This window comes from Sceloporus undulatus, chromosome 5 (genome assembly GCF_019175285.1).
Source record: "Sceloporus undulatus isolate JIND9_A2432 ecotype Alabama chromosome 5, SceUnd_v1.1, whole genome shotgun sequence".
Taxonomy (NCBI): Eukaryota; Metazoa; Chordata; class Lepidosauria; order Squamata; family Phrynosomatidae; genus Sceloporus; species Sceloporus undulatus.
The window spans coordinates 42,631,711-42,659,320 of record NC_056526.1 but is presented as its reverse complement, the minus strand read 5'-3'; the positions used below and the strand labels follow the sequence as shown (position 1 = coordinate 42,659,320).

At 37.4% G+C, this 27,610-nt stretch overlaps 1 protein-coding gene across 6 annotated transcripts in view; it reads right to left on the bottom strand.

Moving 5' to 3' along the window:
• Window positions 1-8,177: 8,177 nt before the first annotated feature.
• Window positions 8,178-27,610, bottom strand: part of UHRF1BP1L (UHRF1 binding protein 1 like) — a 47,092-nt gene continuing 27,659 nt past the window's right edge. For 3 of the 6 annotated variants that reach the window (XM_042468080.1, XM_042468082.1, XM_042468083.1), the window contains 10 exons: window positions 27,123-27,264; window positions 25,698-25,891; window positions 22,119-23,608; window positions 21,123-21,298; window positions 19,550-19,677; window positions 15,425-15,575; window positions 14,272-14,528; window positions 11,970-12,078; window positions 10,562-10,731; window positions 8,178-9,287 (listed from right to left, as the gene is read on the bottom strand). In XM_042468080.1, the coding sequence (XP_042324014.1) occupies window positions 9,159-9,287; window positions 10,562-10,731; window positions 11,970-12,078; window positions 14,272-14,528; window positions 15,425-15,575; window positions 19,550-19,677; window positions 21,123-21,298; window positions 22,119-23,608; window positions 25,698-25,891; window positions 27,123-27,264 (2,946 nt within the window). In that variant the 3' untranslated portion in view covers window positions 8,178-9,158. Of the gene's footprint in view, window positions 9,288-10,561; window positions 10,732-11,969; window positions 12,079-14,271; window positions 14,529-15,424; window positions 15,576-19,549; window positions 19,678-21,122; window positions 21,299-22,118; window positions 23,609-25,697; window positions 25,892-27,122; window positions 27,265-27,610 lie in introns of those variants that run through there. The other 3 variants (XM_042468081.1, XM_042468084.1, XM_042468085.1) reach the window with 3 other exon arrangements.

The window sequence follows — 27,610 nt, the reverse complement described above, 5'->3', positions numbered from 1 at the left end:
AGGTCAGCAGACATTTCTGTTTAATTTTAATCACTAGGAAGCAAAGATATGGGGTAAAGTTTTTGTTCAGTTTTATACAACTGATCAGGAAATATTTGATTAACTTCTATAGCTTCCACTCCTAGACTTTAAAAGTAGACATTGATTTCTCATGCTCAGTCAGGTTCTGTTCAGCTGTGGGAGGTTTGTATGAAGTTGTCTAGGAGGTTTTGCTATGTCCCATAATAGAGAGCCCCTGCTAAAACAATTCCAGATTGTGCCATATGCAACTATCTGAAGATGTGTGCTTTGCTGGAAATCTGTATACACCTATCTGAAGATATTTGCTTTATTGGACATCTGTCCCTAAACCATTTGAACCTTGATTTTTTATATTTGGTCTTGTTCCACAACAGTTACATCTTGGGAACTTTCTTTCAGAGGACTTATATTACATTTTCATATATTTGAACCCAATGATGCACTTGTCATTATTTTTATAATTAAGAACTCTTCTCAGGTTTGGTTCTGATTATATTACATCTCCATAGTCACAGCATTGTTGTCCAGGAAAAATAGTGTATATAGGGGAAATGAGAAGATAGGAATAAGGTAAATGCTTGAATCATATATATTTATAATATATACTGACTGTGTGTCTTTAAAATGCAATGTGATTAGTGGTTTTCCCTCCTCCTTTTATCCTTGTATCTTATCCTCACAGTATGTATGTTAAAAGTCAGGGCTATCCTTTAACAATCATTGACAGTGATCAGAAGAATTGATATTGGGGTTCTAATTCCTCAAGGAGAGCAGCAGCCCTAATCTAAGGACTCCTTAGATTCCTGTTGGTTTGTTTATTCATTTAATATATATCCCACCTGTTCCCTGAGTTGGGGCCAAAGGCTTCTTCCAACATAAATTAAAACTAGGTACAGTGGGTCCTTCCCTTCCACAGAATTTAATTTCTGTCCCCTCTCCCAAACGTGACAAAAATGTGGACTGTTGCACACCATATTGCTCAATGGTGGTGACATGCACATAGATAGTGCATGCACCACCACTGAATAAGGGCTTGGTCATCCACAGGCAGTCAGATCCACGGATCAGCAGCCCACTGATACAAAGGGTCCACTATATTTGAATTAAAATGTAATAACAAATACGTTTTCAAAAACTAAACAACCACATTAAAAGATCAATTGTTAAAATAAATAAATCAAAGAATTTAGAAACATAACAAGAAGAATAAAAATGCAGCACACAAACTCCATTAAAGATCTTTTTGCTTGTTCAAATAATTTGGCTCCTGAACCTGCTGAAAATGCCCTTCTCTGGACTAGAGGATGAGCCCTTTAATCCAATTCGCTCTTTATGGAATGCTTGTGTCAGAAAAGTAAGTCTGCACCAGGGAAGAGCAGCTCAGCAGCTTGTGAAGTTCTGCTGTTGGCTATTATGGAGCTGTCCATGGTCCAGCTTCTGATTCACTGTATTTTGCCTATGAAGTGGCTTTTGGACTCAGAAGACAAATTCTGCCCTAGCTTTGAAAGGGAGTTACTTTGGGGCTGCTAACAGGGAAAGAAATTTTATTTCACTTTTTCTGCCTTTGTTTCAAATCCTTTAAAGCCTGTAAAGGATAAGGGATGTGTCTTCCATCTGTATTGACTCTACCTAGAAACCATGTTAACAGCTTAAGAAAACATCTCAAGCAAGATGCAGACTGTCACTTTTTTCTGCTTAATGGTTTGTAACTTTCTGTTCTTGGTGAAGAAAGCCAGTGTGCTTCAAAAAGTAACATGTTAGCTGTGCCTTTTAGTTGCTCTAATAAAAGTACGACCATAATGTATAATTTGGATTTTGATGTATTATATTTTCAATAGTATTGACTTTATGGCCTGTTGTTTCCTTACAGCCTGTTTTGTGACAATTGTTCTTGCTGAATCCTACTTACTAGAGTTGTGCAAAGATTGTTCTATATGGTTTGGGGCCTACTTTGGCTATTTGAATTCCAACAATCAACTGGATGAGTACAACCCAATCTGGATCCCATATCCAAATGGAAACTCAGACATCTGTATCTTTGCAGCTCCCATTAACTTGTATCGGGAAACCAAAAACAGCTATTTTTCTCAAAAGTTAATGCAAGTCCCTTCAGAGTGGATAAACCCTTAAACATAGCTGATAAACCCTAACAGATTGCAGGAGATAATTCCAGAGATTTTTGTACTAGTCAAAATATGTACTTTAAAAAGTCAACCATGACATACTTGCTGTTTTTGTCCTGACACAGTATTGGGAGCAGAGAAATATGTGCTGCTTTTCTGTTCTATTGCTTTCTTGTCTGTGCTTTACACTTAGATTTATTGTATTTGTAGCTGACTGTGATAATACAGATAGAGATAAAGCAGAGACAGAAAAAGCACTAGAAGAAGTGAAAACCCACTTAGCCCATCTTCAGTAGTGTTAGTATGCTACTGAACTGATTTGGATCTGATGCATTATTCCCAGAAATGGCGGTGACTCCATTTTAAACCAACACATTGGCAAGTGTGACTGGCAACAGGGTTTAAATGTCATGGAGATATTTGGTACGTAAAACGTAGTGGGAACAGTAACACGGATCTGGGCTTGCATCAGCGCAAAGATTTGGATGTCCTTGGCACAAAAATGTAAGTGTGAATGTCCCCCATAGATCGGTTAACAAAGAAGCTCCTTTTTACAAAATATTTTTGCACATGCCCAGCCCCTAGTCCCTGTCGCTTCTAGTCTTCCATCTAGCTGGAGGTTTTTTTTTAGCAGCATTGATACTGGAAGGATGGTGAAGAGGGGCTGGAGAAACACAAACTTTTAGTATGAAGTTGAGGCAGTGTGTCTGCAGTAAACAATGCAATAAAGCTGCAGTTGTGAAAGAATGAGAGTCTGCTCTAGCTGATCCTACTACAGCTGGATGGGCCTGCTTACAACTGCAGCTACCTCCTGAATCTCTTACAAAGGGCCCATGAACAGCAAAACATAGAAAAAAGCAGAAAGCTGATAAGCCTGCCTCACTAGCTATCCCAACAGATATATAGTTTTCCACCAAAATGGAAATAATAAGAAAAGTGGAGATTGTTGAAAGAAAAAGAAATCCCAGAAAACATTTGGGAAGAAGCTTTCACGTGGTCTCTAGCAGGTCCAAAATGTTTCCGTTTACTTATGTGAGGCTAAATTGACCTGGTTGTTTCATTGTATACGTTCATATACATTTTGAATAAAATATATTAATTCTGATTATAAGTTTGCAGAAACACGTTGAACTGCTCCTTTTGCTTGTGGTTTAGGAACCTATCCTTACTCTTTCCATGTTATTTCTGTTTCTGTTAAAGAAGTAACACCTAGGAACACATCTACTTTGCTAACTGATCTATCCTTATAAACGTGTTAAAAATACCTACTGAAATGAAAATATGTAACAAATGTATTTATTTCGTGCGGATTTTGACTTACTTCAGCCATGTCATGGTTTTACTAGAAGCATCCAGGATTGAACCTATTTGTAATTAAGTTCCTTCATAGCCTTTGCAGTTGATGGTAGAGAGAAATAAAAGATAAATGAGCTGAGCTTTTTAAGTGAAACAGGTGCTCTCGTCAAATGTGCTATAGCATCAGTCACTGTGTACACTGGGACTCCAAACAGCTTAATGAGGATGCTCATAAGGCAAACAAGCAGTAGCTGCCAGTAGGTGGTACAGGAAGAGAAGTAATAACAATCAAGAGAAACAGCAGTGCAAAGCAGTTTCTTTTCCTATTCCTTAGTGATAATTTAAGCTATTAACCTAAATAAACCTGAAGGTGTCGATCTAGGTTTATTGAATACCTCTGTGGATTGCAAGAGTCGAGGAAAGTCTGTAAACACAATACAGGATATAATTTCAATTACATCTTCTACAAATGTGTTCAGTTTATAGCACTACATTAAAAACATATTGCAATAGTTTATCAATCCATTGTCTGGAACTGATTTTTTTTTCAAATACATTAAAAGCCTTGTTATGGCATTTGAGAATTTTCCAAGTGAACAGAATTAAATAATACTTGTACCACATATATAACTCCTCTTTCACAGCTTTGTTATTTGGAACAACTCAAAGTTCTAATGCTGCTGACAATAAATTCAGGTGATTTTTCTAAGTACATAATTATTAAACTAACTTTCTTTCTGGCATTTGGAAGATGAATTTATTGACTACAGCAGTAGAACATGCATGTTGTTTCTGGATGGCTTTCTTTCCTTCTCATATTAATAACACTCAAAAGGGGGCTCATTTTGGAGCAAAAGTATTAACAGAATAAGGTCTCAAACCATTTTGAAAGGGAAAGGGGAGAAGATAAGACTTACATTCTGGATGAAATGCAGAATGCTATTGCCAGGGACATAACTGCCAGCTTGGATATAGATACACAAGTCCTTCAGCAATGGCACCTTCCAATCACATTATCAGTTGATTAACATATGTAGCTTAAACTAGCTGTAATATTTTGAACTATCAGTACTGATGTTAGAATTTTTTCACTGCTTGCAAAGAAAATTATAATGTAGACAACATTCTGGACAATGTATAGTATTCTTTTTAGCCTAAATGCATCTGCTAGCATTTTGTTGTTATCTGCCTCGTCAATCTTGACCCATGGTGACCCTGTGGATGAGACATCTCCAAGACTCATAGACCCATTGAATAAATGGAATTTTACATTAAAGTTGATATACCGTTCAGCACTGGATTCAGTGGTCCTACTCTGTTTGGGAGGAATGATTGGTCTGAGACCTTTATGTTCCCAAGCACTCACAAAGCCTACTTATGTTCCTCTGTATCATAATTTGGAATCCAAGAGAAAGTGTTAAAATCCCCACTAGATGGAGCTTGTGCTCCCTCTAATTTCTTCAATTTGTTAAATCTGAAGCAAAAGCAAAAACTAGCAGATGAGAAAAACTTAACTGGACGCAGCAAAGTTTCCAATTTGTTGAACCAATTTATGAAATGCTTTTGTTTGCTTGGAACTTGGATGATGTGTGCTAATGACACAAAGCCAAGATCAACATCACCTATACAGCATACTTGTAAATACTGGGAAACCATATGATGAACAAAATTATATCCCTGTCTAGTTATAAAAAATTGATAAAATGAAGTAATACACAATGTAAGATCATTTCCTTCCAAACTTTTGCTATTTAATGCTTTCATCTACTGAGAATGACAAAAGAAAGAGAGAGGTTCTTAACTGTTCACCAGATAACATTGCCAATGTGATGCTGCACTTAGGATGCAAATGCAATTCTTACGTGCTAAAGATCAAATTTTCCATTAGAGACAACAAACTGCTAATACCAACTAGATTTTGTTTTAGTGTGTTTTATCTGGTTTATGCAACATGGTGATTACTGCAACATATAATCTGATGAGAGATATGTGGGAGTTGGACATGTTTTGTCCTCCAGTAATAAAACTTTCATAAACTGTTTTATAAGACATGGCGTGTTGAACTGTTATGTAACTTTATCCACTTAGCTCCTCAGTATTTTAGACTGGCTCTACACTAACGCATGGGGAAAAAATCAGCTTAGTAATATTCAGAAGTTTAATAATCCAAAGAGACAGTTAAGAGGTGATATGATAGCCCTATTTAAGTATTTGAAGAGATGTCACACAAAGGATGGAGCAAGCTTGTTTTCTGCTGCTTCAGAGAATAAGACCCAGAACAATAGACTGAAGCTACAGGAAAAGAGATTCCACCTCAACATTAGGAGGAACTTCCTGACAGTAAGGGCTGTTTGACAGTGGAACGCACTCCCTCAGACTGTGGTGGAGTCTCCTTTCTTGGAGGTCTTTAAACAGAGGCTGGATGACCATCTGTCAGGAGTGCTTTGATAAAGAATTCCTGCTTGACAGGGGGTTGGACAGGATGGCCCTTGTGGTCGCTTCCAACTCTATTCTATGATTCTATGAATCATGCTCACTAATAATAGTTATTCAAAACTGGTGGAAATGTTAAAATTGTCTTCCAATGTCATCTATATTTTAGGGTCACTATAAGCCAGCAAGAACTTGAAGGCACACAACAACAAACATTTTTACAATACTGTAACCACACACAGCTTTTAAAAATTGTTTTGATGTAATTTCACATAAATTTGTCTTCAAGATAGGAGTCAATACATCTGAGTAGATTAAATGAATAAATTACAGGGTTACACTGTTAGATTACTTATCATTGCATCTGAAACATGTATAGATCTTTATTCACTTGGATTTATTTTAAAAAGTTGCACTGAATAGTGGGACATTTTTTCACCTCAGTGAGAACTCCAGTGTATTGAACGTTTGCAATGTGGTTAGGATTAGAAGAGTTTAGAGTAAATATGTCTTCTGTTTCCTTCTGGGGCCCTCTAAATATGGCCAGCATACAAAATATACACAGGTATAGTTCTTCATCTTTCCATTTTCCGAAGAAAAAAAACAGGATATATTTTGTTCTAACACGTTACATTGACATGGCCAAAAAATATCACAGAGGCCAAAAGTAATACCTGGGACTCTTTTTGTCTCACCTGGCGGTCTGTGTGTGTGTGTATGTGTTTAAACTTTGTGGCAACTTGCTGAAAGTTGGGGACACTGTTTACAACTCTGCAGGCGACACCAAGATTCAGCAACAAAATGTAACTTTAATGTACTAAAGTGTTTTGTCCGAGTGCATAAAGGTTAACATTAATAACAGCGCTTAAGACCTTAAACATTTCCATTTTATTGAGTATCAGATTGATAATTTAAAGTGGCAATTCTTTGTTTTAAAAACGATCAGTTTAAATGCTATATTCCTTTTTCCTTGAAATGGCAGCAGTGTGTGTAAAAGCTTAACACTGTTCATTGTTGGTGCAATCACTATCCTTGTTGCTATGAAAAACTTATCTAGTAATGTCAGACATTAATCAGCAGAGTCACAATGCCATGGTCAAACTGTTCTTATTCTTAACAGTGCAGCAGAGAACACGCTGTAGGCAAATGACCTAGTCTCAGTGCACTCTGTCACATACTGCAGGCCACTGCAAAAGAAGATAATGTGCAATCTTCAGGTCTGCTGCCAAACATCTTACTAATACTTGCTCACACTGCACCAGCTGTCAAACACCCAAACATAACTAAGGCAAGGGACAGGTATTATTCCACAGGATCTCCACTGGGCAAATGTAAACTTAGTTTTTTGAAAAATAATCTGGATACCAGTTCAAAAAAAAAAGTGAACATATAAATAGTGCAATCACTAGGATGAGATTTTGTGAATGAGCATTAGGATAAAAGGGCTGGCAGAAAGCCAGTTTGGTTAGAAAGCTGGTTTGATTAGGAGAAAGGAGGAGAAAAGGTATAGGAGGAAATGGGGACAAGGGGAAGCAGAGAGGCAGCTAGGAGTGGCCTCTGGCCTCTTCAGCTGCGATCGGACCACGATCAGCATGGGACCACGGCGACTGGAGAGCCCACTCCAGAAACAGGCAGCTGCTGTGGTCCCAAATGAGCTCCTGGCAGCTTTTTTTGGCCACTCCTTTTTCCAGCAGCTTCAGGCTGCCTTAGGCCCAAAGCAGCCAGAAGCTGCTCTATTTAGCCTGTCTGTTTCAGGTGAAGATAAACTGGGCCAGAAGCTGCTCTATTTAGCCTGTTTCAGGTGAAGATAAACCGGGTCCTTATATAGAACACCTTCACAAAGCAAGATGAAATCTGTTTAAGAGTCCATCTAGTTATATAAATGTTATTAAGATCGATAGATATTTTCATTTAATCAACCTCTTTATGCCAAATCTTCAAATATATTCCTTATTTCTCTTAATCAGGGAATGAGCATTTGGTATGAGAATGCTTTAATTTAAAACAGTTCCATCCAAGCAAATTTTTGAGCTTCCCATATAGCTGAAATCTCTTCAGCTTGAAGATATTAGGACTCTTATTTGCACTTAACAAAGCGTACCTTCCCTAACATATGGTACAAATACTGTACAAATTGCACACAGCAAATGTTATGATGCAAAGCAAACATTTTGATTAAATGACTACAAAAGATCACTGGTTAGTTATTTAAATATATATTTCCAAAGTGAATTTTCCTATCAAATGTGGTTTTGCTCAGTGTTTAAAAAAAAGAAAGAAAGAAGAGAAGAAGAAAAAGAACAGTTTGCAGAAATCTGTGTTCTTTATTTATACATTTGTAGCAGTTTTCACCTGAAAATTATAATTTAGTTTTTATACAAGTAACTAATAGTTTAAAATGAAGCTTTACAGTATATGGAATTTAACCAATTCAATAGGGCAATTAACAATGAAACATTTTATTCCCAAGCATATAATGTACAGCTAGATTACACTTTGTACAAAAACAAAATTGTTAAAGATCTGAATTTCACTAGTACCATATTGAGAACAAGTGAATTTCAGTGAATCAGAGTAAGGACTATACCTGCAAATGACCAATGATCATCACTGAAAACAAGCCCTGATCTAACCATTCTACCTTTTTATAAAATTCACTGCCTGGATGATTGGAGAGCCCTCTAATGTTCCTTGTTTTACAATGGCCAAAGATATGAATAAAAGGGAACTGAACATTAGCATGGCTCCTGAATAGCTAGAGTCTCTCTCCATTTTCTGCAACCTCATCTATCTCATAAGCCTTTGAGTAGTTCCAGTGCATTAACACATTTTGAGAATCTGGCCATGAAATAGGGCATGCATTCCCAGGCAAGTTCCGCAGGTTTTTAGACCAGTATCTGGATAGTTACATCAGGTTTTGGTAGCAACCTTGAGACCATTTATATCCAACTGTATTGATACTGCCAATTTCATCTCCCCAGTATAGCATTTTTCTTCTAACAATAAAACAATTTTATCTTCACAAATGAAGATGCCCTATTGATAACACATGGTACATTTTATTTATTTATTCATGCCACCATCTATTAAACAAATTAGTAACATATAATAGAAATTTATTTTCCCTGCCTCACTGCAACTTAAAGCAGGTCTAAAAGAGGAAAACATTCTAATTCTTTGTTGATATCCTCAGAAGAGCATATTGCACAGAAATGTTGCTCTGAGCTCAAGTTTTTTTTTAATGAAATACATCCCTTCTTATTCTACATCAATATGGAGTGTCTGCTACTGCTTATTTTCAGTATTCATCTTTTTAATACGGTGAAGCAGAGAGTCATTCTCCATGTGAGCTTCAGCAAGAGCCATCTTAGCTTTGGCTAATTCCTGTTTAAGACATTCATTTTCTTCTATAAGCTGAAACAATTAAATAAAAAATAAAGGCTTTAGTTTTTGTATGTATGGCTAGATTAATATTTTGTCAAAGGAAGTATTTATAAACAATTAGATCCTTTTGAACGTTATCAATTAATTGAAATCTAAAAATTATCAATTAATTAACAGAAAACATTGAATGTTCATTATAGATCTGCTATCTCTCAAAGCACTATAAATGTTTTGCCTGGGCAAATTATGGGGGGGGGGGGGGCTTAGCTAAAAATGATAAACAGGAAAACAACCACACTCAATTTTACTGTACAGTGTAAATATTTATCAAAATTAACAAATGTATGTGCACTTTGCTTGTATACCCAAGACACTTTTTTGAAGCAAAGTAAAAAATTTCTCCTCTGCCTGTAATGTTAACATGTACAGATTTACATGGCATTCTCACACTAGGTTTCAGTAAGTATCCCCATAAACATTGCTGTCACTGCTATTACTGTGGACAGGAGGATGCTTCTATTCTACCAGGAGGAGTGAGGCACAATACCCACTGCCAACTGGGATCCAAGATGATGATGATCATCATCATCATTTAATAAATTAATAATAAATATTTAAAAGGTGTCTGTTGGCCTAATTGAGAGTATCAATATTCCACAATAGGACCATGGGGGAATGAGGAGTTACAGCATATGGCAAAGTAGTGGCAAACAGGATCTTTCACATTTGGGAAATTGCTTAAGCTTTGTGAGCTTTATCAGGACTTGGCTGGCAGGCTGGACCTGTGCTGCTGTTCCTGCCTTCTTTCACTGGACAGGCTAAGAGAAGAGGTGGCAGAAGAAACAATATTGGGAGGGACTAGAAGCTGTGTGTGCAAGGCATGATGACTCCAGGGAAGGAAGGGAGGAGTATCCGTGGTAGATTCTTTGGAAGTGTCCCTCACCTCTCTCGGACTGAACATCCTTTCTCGATGGGGAGAAAAATGGGAAGCTGGCTGCTCCCTTCTCCACCCCAGCAAAGGAGGATTGAGTGCCAGGGAGAAGCTCTTCACTTTGTACCCGGTCACGTTGGAAGCAGGAACTGACCAGCTGGTCAAGCAGCAACCATGAAGCGTCTCACCTGCGCTGGACTTTGCCACAAGTCCAGCATTGACAAGAGGCTTCTCGGTCACTCCTCAGCCAGCTACTCAGTTACTGCTCCCAAGGTGACAAAACATACTGTTTTAAATCTGAACAATCATTCTGATTTTTGTGTATGGCCATTATAAGCACAGAATTATTTATTTTTTTTAAAATGGACATTACCTGTTTATTGACTGAATCAGATAAAACTGTAGAAGATCTGTTAATTTCTGGAGATGTCTGTGTGGCTTGGGACTTCCACTTTATGTGTGTACTACCTTCAGAAATCTGATCACCTGTATTTTGACTTGCCTTATTCTTTGGTACATTGTTACCAAATATTCGGTTGTCTGCTTAAAATAAAACAGAAAGTGATTACAAAAGATAGTAATTACCTAAAATAATAAAATTTACAATTATCAATGTAAAACATTAAACTGGGCAATGGTAATCATAAAGAAGTGGACACATAGAAACATTTCCATTGCTAGTTATCACTGCATACTATAATATTAAAAATTTCTATTGCTATTTAGTACAATATTAAATTATAATTTACTAGTATAACACTAACTAGTACTCTAGTAATATTTGCAATACTATTTGTAGTACTGTTGTTATTGTTAACTGCCCTCTAGTCAACCTTGACTCATGGCCACCCTGTGGATAAGACCTCTCCAAGACCCCCTGTCCTCTGCAGGTTCAGGCCTATGGCCTCTCTGACTGAGTCCATCCATTTGGCATGTGTTCTCTCTCTCTCTTTCTGCTGTCCTCTACCTAGTATTATTGGTTTTTCTAATGATTCAAGCCTTTTCATAAAGTGGTCAAAATATGACAGCCTCCATTTAGTCTGCCTAGATTCTGCCTATTCTTTCAGATTACCCTTTGAAGTTCTTTTCTTGACTGACTACTGACTCACAAAGTCCTGGACTGGATTAGATGACCACAACTTTTCTACAGATGCCTTGGTGACCTTGGACTTTCTCTCTATCTCCCTGCTTAAGATTCCAAGGCTTTAGGTTGGGAGTTTTGGTAGCTTCACAAGGGCAAAACATTACATACTTCATATGAGATAGAAAACTCTTCTGTGTGGAAAATGCCTGCTGGATACTTGTAAAGTGGAATAGTGATACGCTCAGGTACATAAATTATAAGGCTGTGAATGGACACACTTAGCTGCATCACACTGCCACTGACTGCAATCAAACACTTACATAGTGCAGGTACATAGAACATAGGTGTTCTCTGCCTACATAGGATCTTGTGGCTTCAAAAGGAAGGAGACATGCTGGATTCCAAGGAAACATCTTCTTTGAATTGCAAATGGACATTAAATTTCCTTGACTTTGAAAATCTACCAGTGACCACATGGCCAAAGGGGGAGATGCCAGATAGCCCTCCCTACCATCTGAACTAATACCAGAAACAAAAAATGGAGGCCTATGACTAAAATTTTCAATTTCTTTCTCCTGTTTGCCTGATGAAGAAGCCAGTGTGACTTCAAAAGCTTGCCACATGTAATTGTGTATTTTGATTGGCCCCATAAAGGTATCATTTTTGGATGTTATTGGAACGATAAAGATACACACACCTCTGATGCAAAATGAACCATCATCTTTTCTTTCTACAATAAGTAGGTCAATATTCAGGGTTACTGGGAGTGGTTCAGGAGCAGTCAGACTGTCACGTGGGCTATCATCCTAGAAAAGAAATGCAACAGAATAATTTAAAATATTGTTTTACATCCACCAAGGATCTCCTAATTAAGAGACAAACTAAAGGTAAACTCTGTTTTAGAAGAGTTTTCCATGATATTTTTAAGTCAACAGGAAAGTTCCTAATTCTGCAGGAACATCAAACATATAGCAGAATCAAGCATGAAAGAAATCCCTGGGTAAAGTCGAGTGCTTTCATATTTTAAAAAATGGCTAGAATTCTATATGAACTTTCAATCAATGTAAATTTGCATGCACTTAACTAAGTAGCAGAGTCACTAAAAAGTCCGGTTACTGAATTGTGAAGCTATGCAATGGGACACTGGCCTATTCATACCCCGCTCTTTAGCCACAAAGGCTCTCAGAGCGGTTTACAGATTATTAATTTGACAGTTCTCTGCCCTCAGGTTTACAATCTAAAAAGACGTGACACAAAAGAAGAGAATGGCAGTGGGGAAGGAGACCAAGTCCAGCAGATACTGCTGGCTCTTTCCTCCATCCAAGGCCAGGATGGTGGCAGTTGGATTGACTCAATAAGGAATCTATGGTTCAGAAAAGCTGAGATGGATACTAGCAACAGAGATCTCTCATTCACAGGATTGCCATAGACCAAAGCCAACTTGACAGCACGTAACAGCAATAAAAAAAAATTCTTTTAGGTCTTTAATATTCTCCAGCACCACCTCTGAGAATCAACTCTTAAGGAGGGACCAGATCTTTCACAAAATTTTAGTCTAAGTCTTCTCCAGCCCAAGCAAGCTAAATTAACAATTTACTGAAAATAATATAACTCTAAAATGTTCAGTTTTTTTCTGTGTTGCAACTTAAACATCCAGAGATTACAGTGGTTGCTTAAAGTAAAGCAAAGACTGAAGGAAGATTCACAGCAGTGTCCTCTGTTGCTATTTCAAGATATGTTGATGAAAAAAAAATTTACTACATGCTTTTAAGAATGTACTGCTGTCAGTTACCAAATAAATAGTCAAACTCAAACACCACTTTTGCATCTTCCCTAACTCTACATCTTTCAGTAAGAATTATTTGAGAACTGTCATGTAATGAAGACTAAAAATAAATAGAAAGCTTAGCAGAAAACTTCCCACTTAAAGAAAATCCAGTTAAGCCAGGGCCAGATAACAAATAAGTACACCAATCTTTTAGGCTAGAAATAAAGATAGCTGGGAATTAGGCCAAATTGCTCTGATGATCTCTTTTGGCAGAAAATGGATGATACACCTCCAGGATGCAAATGCTGATCCAAGCATTTGTTTAAGATGGGGAAACATCCGGAAAGCTACAGCTTCTATTTTTCCCAGGATTGCAACAATATTATATCACAGTACTTCAGTTTTGTAAGGAAGTAAATCAGCTATCTTTAATCTTATTACTGAACATTACTGCAATATGTGTTATCTCCATTGCTAGGGTACTTTCTTTAGATCAAGTTGCTGTTTTGTTTGGTTTCATTTAGAGGAACTGCAATGCATTGAAGCAATGCTACCCCTTATCTGTTTGTTGAGTAAGGTTAGTACATGGATGTTAACTGAGAAGGAATGAAGAATAAAATGCAGTTGAACAATACTTTCACAGATCACTGTTACTACCGCACTTATACTGAAATGTACTTGATTACAGTAGAGAGTTCATTTAACAATTGGAATAAGATGCAACCAAAATGTTGTTGTAGTTGTACACACTGTGACAAATGCATGTGAAAACAACCATCTACTGATGGAAGATAGCACACATAATAAATATTCACTGTCCAGTGAACATATTGTGATCTTGCAGCATACTTTCAGAAAACATACAAAACATGTTGGAAGTTTCATGCTAAGTCAATTTACACACAGCAGTGACTGATTAAAAACATCCCACAGCACTTAATTCTGTAAAAAAAAAAAAAAAGATTTCATTAAAACTTTATACAGGACCCATTGATCATAATTTTCTCAGGTACTTCCTGAAAAAGTAGGCACAAAATACCAGAATACACACTAGACCAGTGGTTCTCAAACTTTGGGCCTTCAGACATTTTGACTTAAACTCCCAGAAGCCCTACTAACTTGACCAATAATAGTCAGGAATCCTGACAGCTGATGTCCAAAGCATTTGGAGGTCCAAAGTTTAGGAAACACTTCTCTAGACTAACACCCAACTCACTCCAGAATGACATACTTTTAAATTAATCCTTGTATTAGAAATTTTTATATTCATAGGCATCACTTCTGCAACCATTTCATCTTCGAGAAACCGCTGAATGTTCATAAGTGAAGAAGTTAGGAAATCAGCACTCAGATCTTCCACATAACATTGCAGAAATCCATTTTTTTCAGACAGCAGTGAATGTATTACAGCACTGGGTCCACTTTCCCATCTCAGTCTAATTTCAGGTGTTGATTTAACAGGCCCAGTCACAGATTTAGGATCAGAACCTGTTGAAAAAACAATGAATTTATGGGACATTAAATGCATATAAACACAGTCTGTTTTCCAACATATTCTCCCTTGTACACACCTAGCCTCCAAGGCTGAGTTTACAATGTACATAGTATTCATTTTAAATATACCCCAGGACGTACAGATAATAGACAATCCATACAATAATTTATACAACGGAAGCTATATATGAGGCAGGGGAAGGCAAAGTACAGCCATTAGCAGTTTTTGTGCCTCTGCCCTCGAGATCAAAATGCCCCACCATATTTGGAGACTCCCTGAGCCCTCCAGGGGTAAAAGGCTTTTTTGTGTGATTTTTTGCATAAAAATGATTTTGCTTCCAAATACCCTTTTGGGGGGGGGGGTTATACCACATTTACCTTGAGCCAATTTAAGTCCACGGGAGGCCTTTTTAAAAATATAAGAAGTGAACAGGTAGTATATTCTGCTCACTTCCAGTTGTCAATAATGTGGTGAAAATACCTCCCAAACCCTAGAGGGTGTTTTGGAGCATTTAGGGGCAAAAAGATAATTGTGTTTGCAGCAGTGACTACGGTGGGGAATGGTCCTTCAAAGGTCTTCTGAGAGGCTACAGCAGACCCACAGCCTTCTGAAGTTTCCCACCCCTGATAGAAAGGAATATAGTCACTCAACTGGACAAGATAGGCAATTGTTCAGGTACAGTATATTGAAAAACTCTAGGTTTTGGCCTTTTTTTCAAAATTATTTCAAGCAAAGTGCACATAGATATTTTTACTAGTGGAAAAATTTATAGGTCTCTAATTGGGAAGGCAGTGACCTATTTTCACAATCTGTTAATAAGAGAGCAATTCTTCAACACATTTCCATTAATGTAAAAACTAGTGCCTTTTCATATTAGATTAGTTCTTACCTGCTGTTCGATTGCAGAGATAATGTCGAACACTGATATTGCCTAACTGATTTGGTATGACCTGGTTTATTTGAAGGCACACTTCTGTGTCCTCCCCTCTGATGTCAATTTCACCATTAATACCAAATATTTTAAAAACCACAACAGACATCTGTCAACAAAATTAAAATATGATTAGAAATTAACTTCTAAAAACATCATATTTCATTCCGAACTTTCTTCAAGTACTAGTACTGTACAGAAATAATATCTCAAAATCAAAACTACAAGCTACATATAATTAATAATTATTTCTGTTAATGTAAATTCTGCAGCCCACTAGGAACTTTTGCTACCCACAATGAAGGAAAAAAAATTGCTGCATAGAATATCATCACATTATGTCAGTGGTGATGAAATTCTGCAGTTTTACATTTCTGATGCTGGTAAGAGGCTTCCCTCTATTTTTTTTTTTAAACTTTTGCTTTGGCAATTTATAGCCTGCCTTCCATGATGTATGCCCAAAGTAGCTCACAATAATAGTAATTTAAAAAGAAAATACATGAAAAATTGAACAATTTGCAGCTGAACGTGTGCATCACAGACAGTGTAGCAGACAACTAACAAACAACTAAAGCATTCTTTTACTGAAGTGTGAATTGTGTTAATATTACAGTATGATTCTATTTTAATGTTCTCTTTTCATATGTTTTAAAATGTATTTTTTAAAAAATTGCTCTGAGTCTCTTTTGGAGGGGGAAGCAGATATAAATAATTATAACAAATTGATAAATAAATAATCAAACAATCAAACTACATCGTTCCTGGATTCTGTTTTGATTTGTTCACTTTCACTAGTGGCCTCATTTGTTCTCTATTACTGATTCAAATTCTCTGTTTGCAAGCATAGAATGAGAATGTCAACAGTTTCCTTAGAGAGCTATGAAATGGAGAAAGCTGGATGATGCCAATATTTTAATTAAATGTATCTCAAATGTGTGGAGAAGTTCTTAGGTTTCACATATTCAGTAGCACAGGTGATGAGAGAAAATCCCGTGAGACACCACAGCCCAATGGTCTAATGGCAAAGGCAGCAAAGAAAGAATTCCCCAGCACCACTTCCTGGAATTTTCTCAAGGACCAGACCACAACAACTTAAGGTATATATATTTCATCAACTATGTTCTTGACTACTCTCCTCCTTGGCTGTTAAAATCTTGTTGAAAGCAACTGGGTCCACTGGATTCTTAAATTGTTATCTCCTCCTTCAGCTGCTGCTGCTGTTGTTGTTAACCACCCTTGAGTAGATCTCAACTCATGGCAACCCTGTGGATAAGACATCTCCAAGATCCCTCTAGATTACCCCCATTACACTCTTATAGTGCTGCTATTCCACTTTAACTGTTCTGTCTGCCTCCTGTTGCATTCTGAGATTTGCTGTTTAAGGAGGGGCATTTAGAATGAAGCCAGAGAGCTCTTAGGCCTCAAAGAACTACAAGTCCCAAAATGCAACAGGAGGCAGCCAGAGCAGTAAAAGCAGAATAGCAGCACTGTAGTGCGGTAATGTGGCCAGTCTTCCACTATTGTTTTTAGTGCTTGCAGATTCATCCCCATGACCTCTAGCGTGTGGTCTTCCTCTCTTTCTACTTCCCTCCATCTTTTCTAACATTATTGTCTTTTCTAATGAGTTGTGCCTTCTCGTGATGTGGTCTAAATATGACAATCTTAATTTAGCTAACTATGGCGCGTTCTACACGCGCCGATAGTACATGCTCGGCACGTACTAGGGTTAGAAAGGGGCGTCCTTTCCGGCTTGTTTTTGCTGTGCGGAGGAGTCACGCGGTTTGGCTGCTGAGGCTCCTCTGCGCAGCAAATGAGGGTGCCACCAGACCGCCCTTTTGGGCGGTCTGGAAAGTGCCTTGGTTTCCAGGAAGATTTCAGGCTTGATATGTTCTTAGGCCCATTTATTTGGTTTTTTAATGTCCATGGTATCTTCAGCACTCTTCTCTGGCACCACATTGCAAATGAATTTATTTTCTTTTCATCTGTTTTCTTAATTGTCTAGCTCTCACATCCATATGTGGTAATAAGGAACACAATTGCTTGTATGATTCTAGCTGTTGTGCTTAGTTATATATCTTTGCTCCTTAGAACCTTTTCTAATTCTTTCATAGGTGCCCTCCACATTCTTAGTCGTCTTCTCATTTCTTGACTGCAGTCCCCGTTCTGATGTATGTTTGATCCAAGATATGAGAACTCTTTTACTATTTCTATTTCTTCATTGTCTAGGTTGAATTTATGAAGATCTTCCATGGTCATTATTTTTGTTTTCTTTATGTTCTGCATAAAGTACAAAGTCTACCTTTGTACTTTCTTCCTTGATCTTCCGCAGTATTTGCTCTAGATCAGTGATGTTTTGGAGAAATGGCTGGGGAATTTGCAGCAAATTTCTAATGCCTATATGAAGGTAAAACCATTAAATAGGTGATGGCCAATCAGCTCAAGACATTCCTGGAATGCACAGCTATTCAAGTTCCCTTGCAGCTGGATTTCTGATCTGGCTTTGGCATAGATCTAGACTATATGGTATTAAGGGCTTGACTCACTGCCAGTAGTAAATAAGAACTACTTCTTCTGTCAGCTAGGGTATATTCAGAGGGCTAGGGTTGACTTCTACCTAGTTTACAAGATTGGTCCTATGGGATCCTGTATGCCACCATCTTGTAACCCACATTGTTTACATGAATACAAAGCTCCCAAGCATGACTGGTTTAGTGTCATCAGCATGACAACCAGATCTTTCTTTTTTTTTAGTAAATTAAAGACTAGCAGTGGCAGGTCCTGCATCTATTTAGATGGACCTTGCAGTAGATGAAGAAAAACAAATTGAAATTGAATTCACACAAAAACATAGTTTATTATTTCTGTGACGTGAAAGGGTTGGAATTATCTGTATGTAATGGAATCACATTCTCTTTGAGGTAGGAGGATTGTAGCCAAGAGCGTATTGGATCAACTACATCTGATACAGTGCTTCCACCCAGGGGGACAGGACATCAATTTATCTTTATATCTTGCCTGCTGTAATGCACACAGTTACAGCTGCTTTTGATATCTTTTCAGAAGCTTTTTGGAGTATAAAAATCAGTTGCCTATAAACTGATGGAAGTGGCCAACGATCTCACACTATACCTGATCTACAATAGTTACCAGTTTGCTTCTGGAGTCAATTTAAGATGTTAGCCACTAACATTGGGAAATGTGTACTTTTTGGATTTCAGATCACTATTTGTTGAAGATACCATCCACATAGGATTACTGTTTACTGATCTCTTGAGACTTTTTCTCACTCATGAGACCAAAGCTATGGAAGCTCAGCTGGCTGCAATATTCCACATTTTTCAAATGTGTTCTTTATTTTCCACAAGGTTTGGCTTTTTAATCGTTGTGCAATAAGGGTATACAGATGTTAAGAGTGAATTTTCAAAATAACTCATTTCAGAACTCCACTTTATTGTACACTGTTTTGGGTATTCTATTCGGAGTGTTAAAAATAAATTAAATCACATTAAATAATTATCAAAGCATCTTACACAATTCCTGTTTGTCAAATCATCTTACACAATTTACAAAACTATTATATTTGTACAAGTCCCATTCCAATTAATGATATCTGTACTGAAGAAGTTTGGCTTAATCTGCTTTTCCCATCCAAACATATGTTCTGTCAATTCAAAAGAGCATAACTGGGGGAGGGAATATCTATCTATCTATGAAATTTTCATGTTCTGAGAGGTGACTGGATTACAGCAGAAAAAGAGTGTGTTTATTCTTTGACTCTTAAGTATTTTGAATACTGCCTCTAATGAAATTCATATGCTGAATCATTGGCTGGCTGCCAATTTCAGAATTACTAAAGAGCACAGACTGTCTTATCTATAACAGCAATCACTAAAAGAGAGTAAATGATACAGATTTCCGCCCTATTTTATCAAGTACCATTCTTTGATACTCTGCCCTGAAACCAAATTCTACCACCCAAATATTTCTAGATTAGCAAAATTTCAACTTTCCCAACCAAAAAACTGTTCAAATAATCCCACCTCATAGAAATGTATGAATATGTCCTTATTTGGGAAGCATTACCATTTCTTCACTAGGATCTGGAGCACTCTCTGAAGCTGCGCTGAGAGCATCTGGAGATGATCCGCCATAGTTCTCGACCACTGTGCTTTCATGAGGAGTGTTTTCCACTGGTTTATTTGACAAGATAGCTTGTATATCCATTATATATATATAAAAATAGATGTGTTTAGATTTGTGATTTTCATAAAACTACTTCATACACTTGTCAATAGATCACAAGCAGACATTCAGTTTAGTTTGATCGAATTCTAAATCAAACCAAGGTAAGTTATTTAAGAACAAACACAGACTGATTTCAAATAATTTTTAAACAATTTCATTAAATCCTTCCATATAACTTGTGAATGGGAAAGTAAAAAGAATCAGCTACACACACTAATCCTGAAACACATAGTCTGATAGAATAAAGTTCACGTAACTATCACAGGTATATAGCATAGAAAATTCCCTACAGGTCGCTCAGCTCACAGGGGTACACTGTGATGCACTGGATATGATCTCTTATTTTACACCGCAATGAACAATTCACAAATATTTCTTTAAAATGATAGACTAGGAGAGGGCTAGTTTACTGATCAATGTAAAACATTTAAGAATCTATGGCAGAAGGAGATTATGCCATTAATAATATTTGAGCAAATAGCCTGTATACCTGGCATTTAAACATATCCCTTTTATTAGGTCTCCATAACACAGAAGTGTCACACTTCTCCAGAATAATCCAGAAGTACACAAAGCACACTATACCAGGAATGGGTGCACATTTTTCAGCCCAGGTTTTTTCCAGCTTCTTACAGAAACTGATCTTTATAATTTTGCTTGCACTTGAATTTAAATATTTCCCCCCAAATCATTTCTACATAATACTGAAACATATATCCACAGTACTGTAAAACAAAGGTAATATATGCTAAATACCAACATTCTAACTTCAGTAATAAAATGTCTGATTTATTTTACAAGAACTTGGCCATACAATCACTGATAGGACTTGGCTGCAATTTGCAATTGATTTATTAGGGATATTCTTACAATCTTGTCTGCTTGGATGGAATTCCTTATGCCAGTAACTACAAGAGGAAACTGATCAGCTACCAAGACTAAAAAGTAAAGGTTCAGCCAACAATATATAATATTTTCTCAATACTGGAATCTGAGGGGTAGAGCAGACAGGGAAAAATGAGTGGCCAGAGGCCGCCCCAGAACCACAGCAACTAGACGCCATGGTCCCAAAGCCAGTCTCTGCCATGGTCCTGAATAGTCTGCCAGCAGGGACTGATTTTTACTACTCCTTTTCAGGCTGGCTTTGGGCCACCTTAGGTGGCCTTGGAGCAATGTCTGGGCAGTTTGGGGGCATGCATCTTTTTGGAAGGCGTTTTATTTGGCCTGTGTGTTTCAGGCCTGAGAAGCCCCAAACCAAAACCTCAGAAAGCTACAAGTGTAAACAAGATCTTTTATTTTATTTTTAAAATATAAATTAAAGCAGGGTTAAGCACCAGTGAAATCAAGACAAAAACTCAAAACAGGTTATGAAGTGTAATTTTAAATTAAATGTACCAGTAGATTTGTTTACCTTTTTCCAAAAAGCTTTGGCTATCACTTCCATCACTCTCCAAATAGTGTTCCTCTAGCAACATGCTATCAGTAGAAATGGTATCCAAAGAGGCTTGTGATGGACTTTTCTTCATGTTCTTATAAGAAACAGAGAATGTAGGGAGATTGGACTGGCAGGGTTCCTTAGGCTTTCCACTTTTTAATACAAAGATATTAGGAAATTATTACTTCTTGTGGAAAAATTTACAAAAGAAAATTAAAATCCTCCATAAAATTAAAACAAATGTTGATGGAAATATAAAACAGTAATCTGATGTCAGAAGTAAGAGTTTAAAGAAACAGAGTAATTCATTCAACTGAGTTCTGTCCACTAGATGATGTTCCTACAAACAGTTAAGAGTACAATGTCTGCTAGCATTATTGGGGCAGCAGATTCTTCTTAAACGAACAATTGGGCAAGAATTAAGAGAAGATCCTTTAATAGGTATCTCCACTGTTTTAGGAAGACTGTGCAGTGTGCATTACTATTATTATCATAGAAATGCTTCACCATTATTTTTCTGGGCATTAATAAGATAAGTAAGCTATGATGCTAGTAATGTGACAAGCTGGTATGCTAAGATTCCAATGAGTAAACTTTTTCTAAATACTAGAAACGCTTTTCCTGGTCTAGACTGCTTTTCTTTTGTCCTTTGATCATCCCTCAAGAGATCTATATCCCTTCTTACCATACCTCATCATGTTATCTATCTTTTTTATTGAAAACCTACTCCTCACAACTTTTCCCTGGTGGCAGTTGGCACTAGTATGGGAATGTTCTACTCAGTACAGAAATGCCAGACTACACATCAGACAACATTATGATATTTCCTATTCTTTCTTCCTATTTCCTAATAATGATAACAGTTAAAGTAGCCTGAATCCTTGAATACATGGGAGTCCATCTTACTTGACTGTGTTGATTTCAACCCTTAATCTAAACAATTTATTTTTTGAACATTAATAATTCCTGTACCTTAATGAATGCTGAAATACAAGCATTCTAGCTGGAATAATTTTTTCTCTGTCATTTTCAAACTCTTCAGATTGCCATGTGTCATCAGATTCTAACTCTGAAACTTTGAGAAGTGAGCCTGCTGCTCCACTTTCTTTATTTGTAAACACACTTTTGTCACCTTCCTTTTCCATCAGCACCTCAATGGAACCTTCTCTGTAATTTAACGTATTAACCAGTTCCCTGGCATATGTGCTGCTTCCATCACTCAATGACTCACAGATTTCTTCCGAATCACTTCGACTGAAGAGTCCACTACTATTTTCATCATTTATTTTCCCAAGTTTTTCTGAAGCATCATCTGAAAAAGAACTTCCCCTTCGTAAATCCATCTCATTCTCTGATTTGAAAAGTGGATCTGTGAGAACAGCTTTGTTAAAATCAGCATTCACAGACTGACAATCAGTTAGAATATTAGTATCTGACTGGCTCATCTGTGCAGTCTGAGCAGGAACTAGCTTGCTTTCTGATCCTTGTGTTTCTCCATTTTCCACAGGTGAGAGATCAGATGGAATTGGACTTCCTTCTTCCAAAGCAGGTGATTTACAGCTGATTCCCTGCATCACTGGATGGAGCAACAGAACTACGTCAGCACTTTTAAGTAAGATTCCAATGCAGATATCTGCCTGTTTTGCAGGTTTCCCTGTCACAGTCTCTACATCTTTCCTTAGGTTATCAAGGAGCAACACAAGAGATTCTTGGAGGTAGAGCAAGAAAAGATACTGGTAATGATTGATTTGCATGCTCACATGCTTTTGGATGTGAACAAGAATGTGAACATCTGCATCCGATGTAAAACATGCAGACTGGGATCCGAAAGTGCTAGTTTTAGTGCACGGGTTTTCAATACCATTGGCCAAGGCTTCTGTTTCAGTGTTATAATACTCTTTCAGAAGTTTTTTATGATGTAATCGACTAGCAAACTCACTAGAATCACTTTTTGGAATGTTAAGAGCTTTGTGACTATACACAGAGGGCTCTTTAAGTGACTGTTGAAACCGTTTGGGCTGACAAATCCAGAATGTAAGTGGGAATGAATCCACAAAGCTTATTGGCCGTCCTTTCCCACTTTTCATTCCTTCATAGTCTATCCAAAATTGGGAAAAATGCACTGCCCAGACATCAGCAGCAGCAGATGTTTTAAGTGCACATTTACTTAGCCTGGGGATGGTAAAGCCTTTATAGATGTCATGCATTTTTGTATCTTGCTCATGGGCATGTCGCTGGAAGATTGGATGCAGAAGATTAAAACAGTCAGGAGATTTTGGAAAATCTGTGAAAGTTCTGCTGAAAAATTCAGAGTCTTTGAAGTTTTGAAACACTGCCTCCAAATCAGAATGTCTACAGTTAGGTGAATGTCTGGTGTTTGTAGCAATCATTTCAGAGCTCTGAATAGAAATCGCACGTGGACCATCCCTATGATTTGGTTTTTTTTCAGAAGGAATGATAAACTGCAATAAAAAACAAACAATAGTTACAAATCCTGAATTGGTAAAAGAACAGAACATTTTGATAAGCTATTTACCAAATGATAAAAATTGAAGTATTTGCAAGAAAAAGGTGATCTTCCAAAAAATTGCTATTTTATTGATACATAAGCACAAAAGTGACACAGGCCCCAAACAGATGGGCAAAAAGTACCACCTTCTGGCCAATCTGGGGGCATGGTGTGCCGATAATGTGCATGACCCTGGATCAGCTGGAAGAAGTGTCAAGGCCAGCTAACGTGGCTCAAAGCTGACCACAAAAGGAACAGGGAAAAAACGCTCTTTGCTGGTAGTCCGTTCTGGATCACGGCAGCAGCCAGCCTTGGGACCATGGCTGCCTGTCATTGTGATCCTGTGACCATCAGAGGTTGATCAGGACTGGGGCAGGCTCTGCTCGCTCCAAGCTGCCAGTCTGTCTAACCCCTAAAATACCTTCTAAAAGGATGGGTTATTTCTCCATTTAGTTAACTGAAAAACATGCATTAATGTGGGTGGCCCTGACCATTGTAACCTTGACTATTTCAAGCTGAAACTAAAGTAGTACTCTAGTGGCTCTAAGAATTAAAAAGTGGTGTGAAGGACTATGGAGGTGGCAGTTTTGGGAATGAGGCCAGCATGTCTGGTTAACTTCCTTGAGGGAGACTGAGCAGAAATAAAATAAAAACACCACCTCCTGCCCCAGATAATGTTTTATGATGCCTTTAAGACTAATTGCTTTATTGTGACATACGTTTGGGGAGCAAAAGCCAGCCATATTGGATTGGACTGAGATATAACCCAACCATGGGCCCATACAGACAGGCCAAAATAAAGCTGGTTCGGGTCACTTTGGAGGTATGCTGTTTAAATTATGCTGTGCCAAAGCTGTGGTCTAGTCCTTAGGACTGGAGTGTGGCTTTGGCATGGCTTCTGGTCTCTTAGGACGTATGTATCATTTAAACAGCATACTTCCAAAGTGACCAGAAGTAGCTTTATTTTGGCCTGTTTGTACTGGCCCCATATTGGATTTTCTGCACAATTTTCTGCTTACTTAGTAGTTGTGTATGGAGCATAATTTCTGAGTAGTCGAGTAGTGTATCTCACACTTATTCTAGATCCTGTTCGGAATTATATCCTCAGTTTTTCTTCTAAATTTTCTAGGTTATTAGACTATGCCAATGGAGTCCACATGCCTTAAACCTAGAGCAGTGATTCTCAACCTTTGGTCCTCCAACTGCTTTGAACTTGAGTCCCCAAAAACACTAGACAGTATGTAAAGGATTCTGGGAGCTGAAGTGCAAGCATCTGGACAACCAAAGGTTGAAGACCCTTGATCTAGAGCAACATCACTTCTGATGCACCCTTTATGTCTTTTTCCTATGGTTTTCCAGGAATAAATATACTTAAACAAATCTCTGAGGTCCAGCAAGTTTTCGATATGCCCATTATATCTAGATTCTTGTGGAAAGAAACACACTACCATCTGTACCACCACTTTTTCCAGGCACCTCATCTTAACTTTAAGACATTTATCACTAGCACCAACATAGAGGGTCATTGTCTATGTTTTTCTTTAATTTCCAGATACTTTTATAAGATCAGAAAGCTGCACATGCTACTGTCTCATGTGATTGGCCAAAATCAATCTGGAAAATTCTATGAAGTCCAATCATAGAATCATAAGAGTTGGAAGAGACCGCACGGGCCATCCAGTCCAACCCCCTGCCATGCAGGAAATCCAAATCAAAGCATCCCCAGCAGACGGCCATCTAGCCTCTGCTTAAAGACCTCCAACGAAGGAATGTGAAACAATGAATGTTTCACTGAGAAGCACATTCCAGTTTCCCTCAGCCAAATGAGCCAGAAATATGCTTTCAAAAATAAAACAAAACCTGGAAGCATAAAAAGCCCAATAAGCACAGAGAGGAGGCAGGTGAGATGACATTTTACATCACACATGGTGTGCAATTCACACACAGCTCCTCATTCAAAAAGCATTTATTTTACCTCATGCACCAATTATTGCAGAAACACAATACTGAGCAATTTTGTGCTGTATCTTTGCAAACTGTACCTTGATCATTAAGCCATCAACTCGAACATCAACATGTTCTTCCGACTTTGAATTGTCATTTAACTTGTACATAGCCATGAACTGACTAAGGCTTTGTTGCAAGTCCAGCACAAACTGGTTTAGCCAAAGAATACTCCTTTCATCAAGAGTGAACTGCAAAGCATTTAACTGAACGAAAAGGTTTGAGTTTGGAACTAAAAGAAGTAAAAAAAAAAAAAAAAGCATTAAAAGCATTTTAAAAAGTAATGTCATTTTTCACAAGAAACTGTTTGAAGACACTGGCAAATCCTGAAGGGGAGATGTCATATGAACAGCATGTTTCAAGGAACCAATAGTGTGGCTGCACATGGAACACTGTTTCTGAAAACACTAGCTCTGAACAAGCAATGGTACTTTGATAATTGCATAAACACAATTGGAATCTCCGAAAACAAAAACAAACCCAACAACAATGGTGTTTTGTGTTCCTGTTCAGTTTTCCAGCCAGCCACGTCCCTACCCTGCCCCAAATACTCTATTCTATTCCAAATGCATTAAGTTTTCATTTGCAACTACCTACATTTCTTTCGTCCTCCCCCCATCAAAACAGACATTAATAATAATAATAATAATAATAATAATAATAATAATAATAATAACAACAACAACATTTAGCATTCTCTAGCCAATAAAAGTAAATCTTTATTGGGCTAGTTTTGTTTTAATGGGGTAGAGTTCTCCCTCAGGTTTTCTTCCCCAAGTATTTTTTCCATCTATGCAACCTATGGGGGTTTCCTGAACATGCTGCCAATATTTCTGTTTTGGTTTTCTGTAGTCCCCTTTTGACTACAAGCCAACATATATGTGCGTGCATATGTGCATTAGGAATCAAAAGAATATTCGCTATTATTCGCATTCCATGTTCCCCACCCAAGGCCTACTGCCTTGCATTTTTATATTAAGTGTACTATTTGATATACAACAAGACCCCACGAAATTAATTTAGGCAGAAAGCACATTAAAAATGAAAGTCTGTGGGAAGTGACTGTTCTAAAGAAGTGACTGTTCTAATAATCTATAACCTAATAATCATGAACAATTTTATAATACAGTCCAAAATGTTTTGCAAACATTTCAAATTTGTGAGGTAAAGATTTCATTCCTGTTCCTTCTGTTCTACAAAGTGACACAATGATTCTCAGAAGGTGATGTGGACTGCAGGAAATTAGGGGTAAATGAATATACACAGAAACATAAATCCCAGCCCTTGAACTTCCAGAAAGAATACCTGGATCTTATTTCTTTAAATCTAACTGTCCTTGATCAATCTAGTAAATATGTTCCATCAATGAATCTACACTACAGCTATTGCCTAATCTTTAAAGTTGATGATTACATGGTCACAAATACTTCAGACAATTAGAGGAGGATGAGAAACCATCTTACTAGGAAACTCTTTTACATCTGGATAGTAGTATTCTGTGAATTCAATATGAATGGCTGGCATTTCTGGTGGGAGGTATAGAGACTTTTTATTACAAGAAATAAGAGTTTTAGGAGAACGGCGATATTGTTCTGCTGTAGAGACCTGAAAATAGAACATTTAGCATTGAATAAAAATAATAATTTAGGATTTTGTGAAGTACAACTATGAACAATTCCTGGGTATTAGATTTATACAGAGTTCAGGAAAAAGTCAACCTTAATATGTTTTAAATTTCTGATGAAAATAACCCCAAAATAAATATAACAAACAAGATCCTGTCTTTCAAAGTACATTCCTAAAGAATTTTTCAAAGTACATTCCAAAACCCATCAATAGGCTCTCAGTCTAGCTGCTATTCTGTTACTGCCTTTCTGTGGTAGGTCCCTTCTGCTGCAGTTCCCTTTCTCAGGCAGTAGCATGGTATGAGTGGGTGTGATTCTGCTCTTCT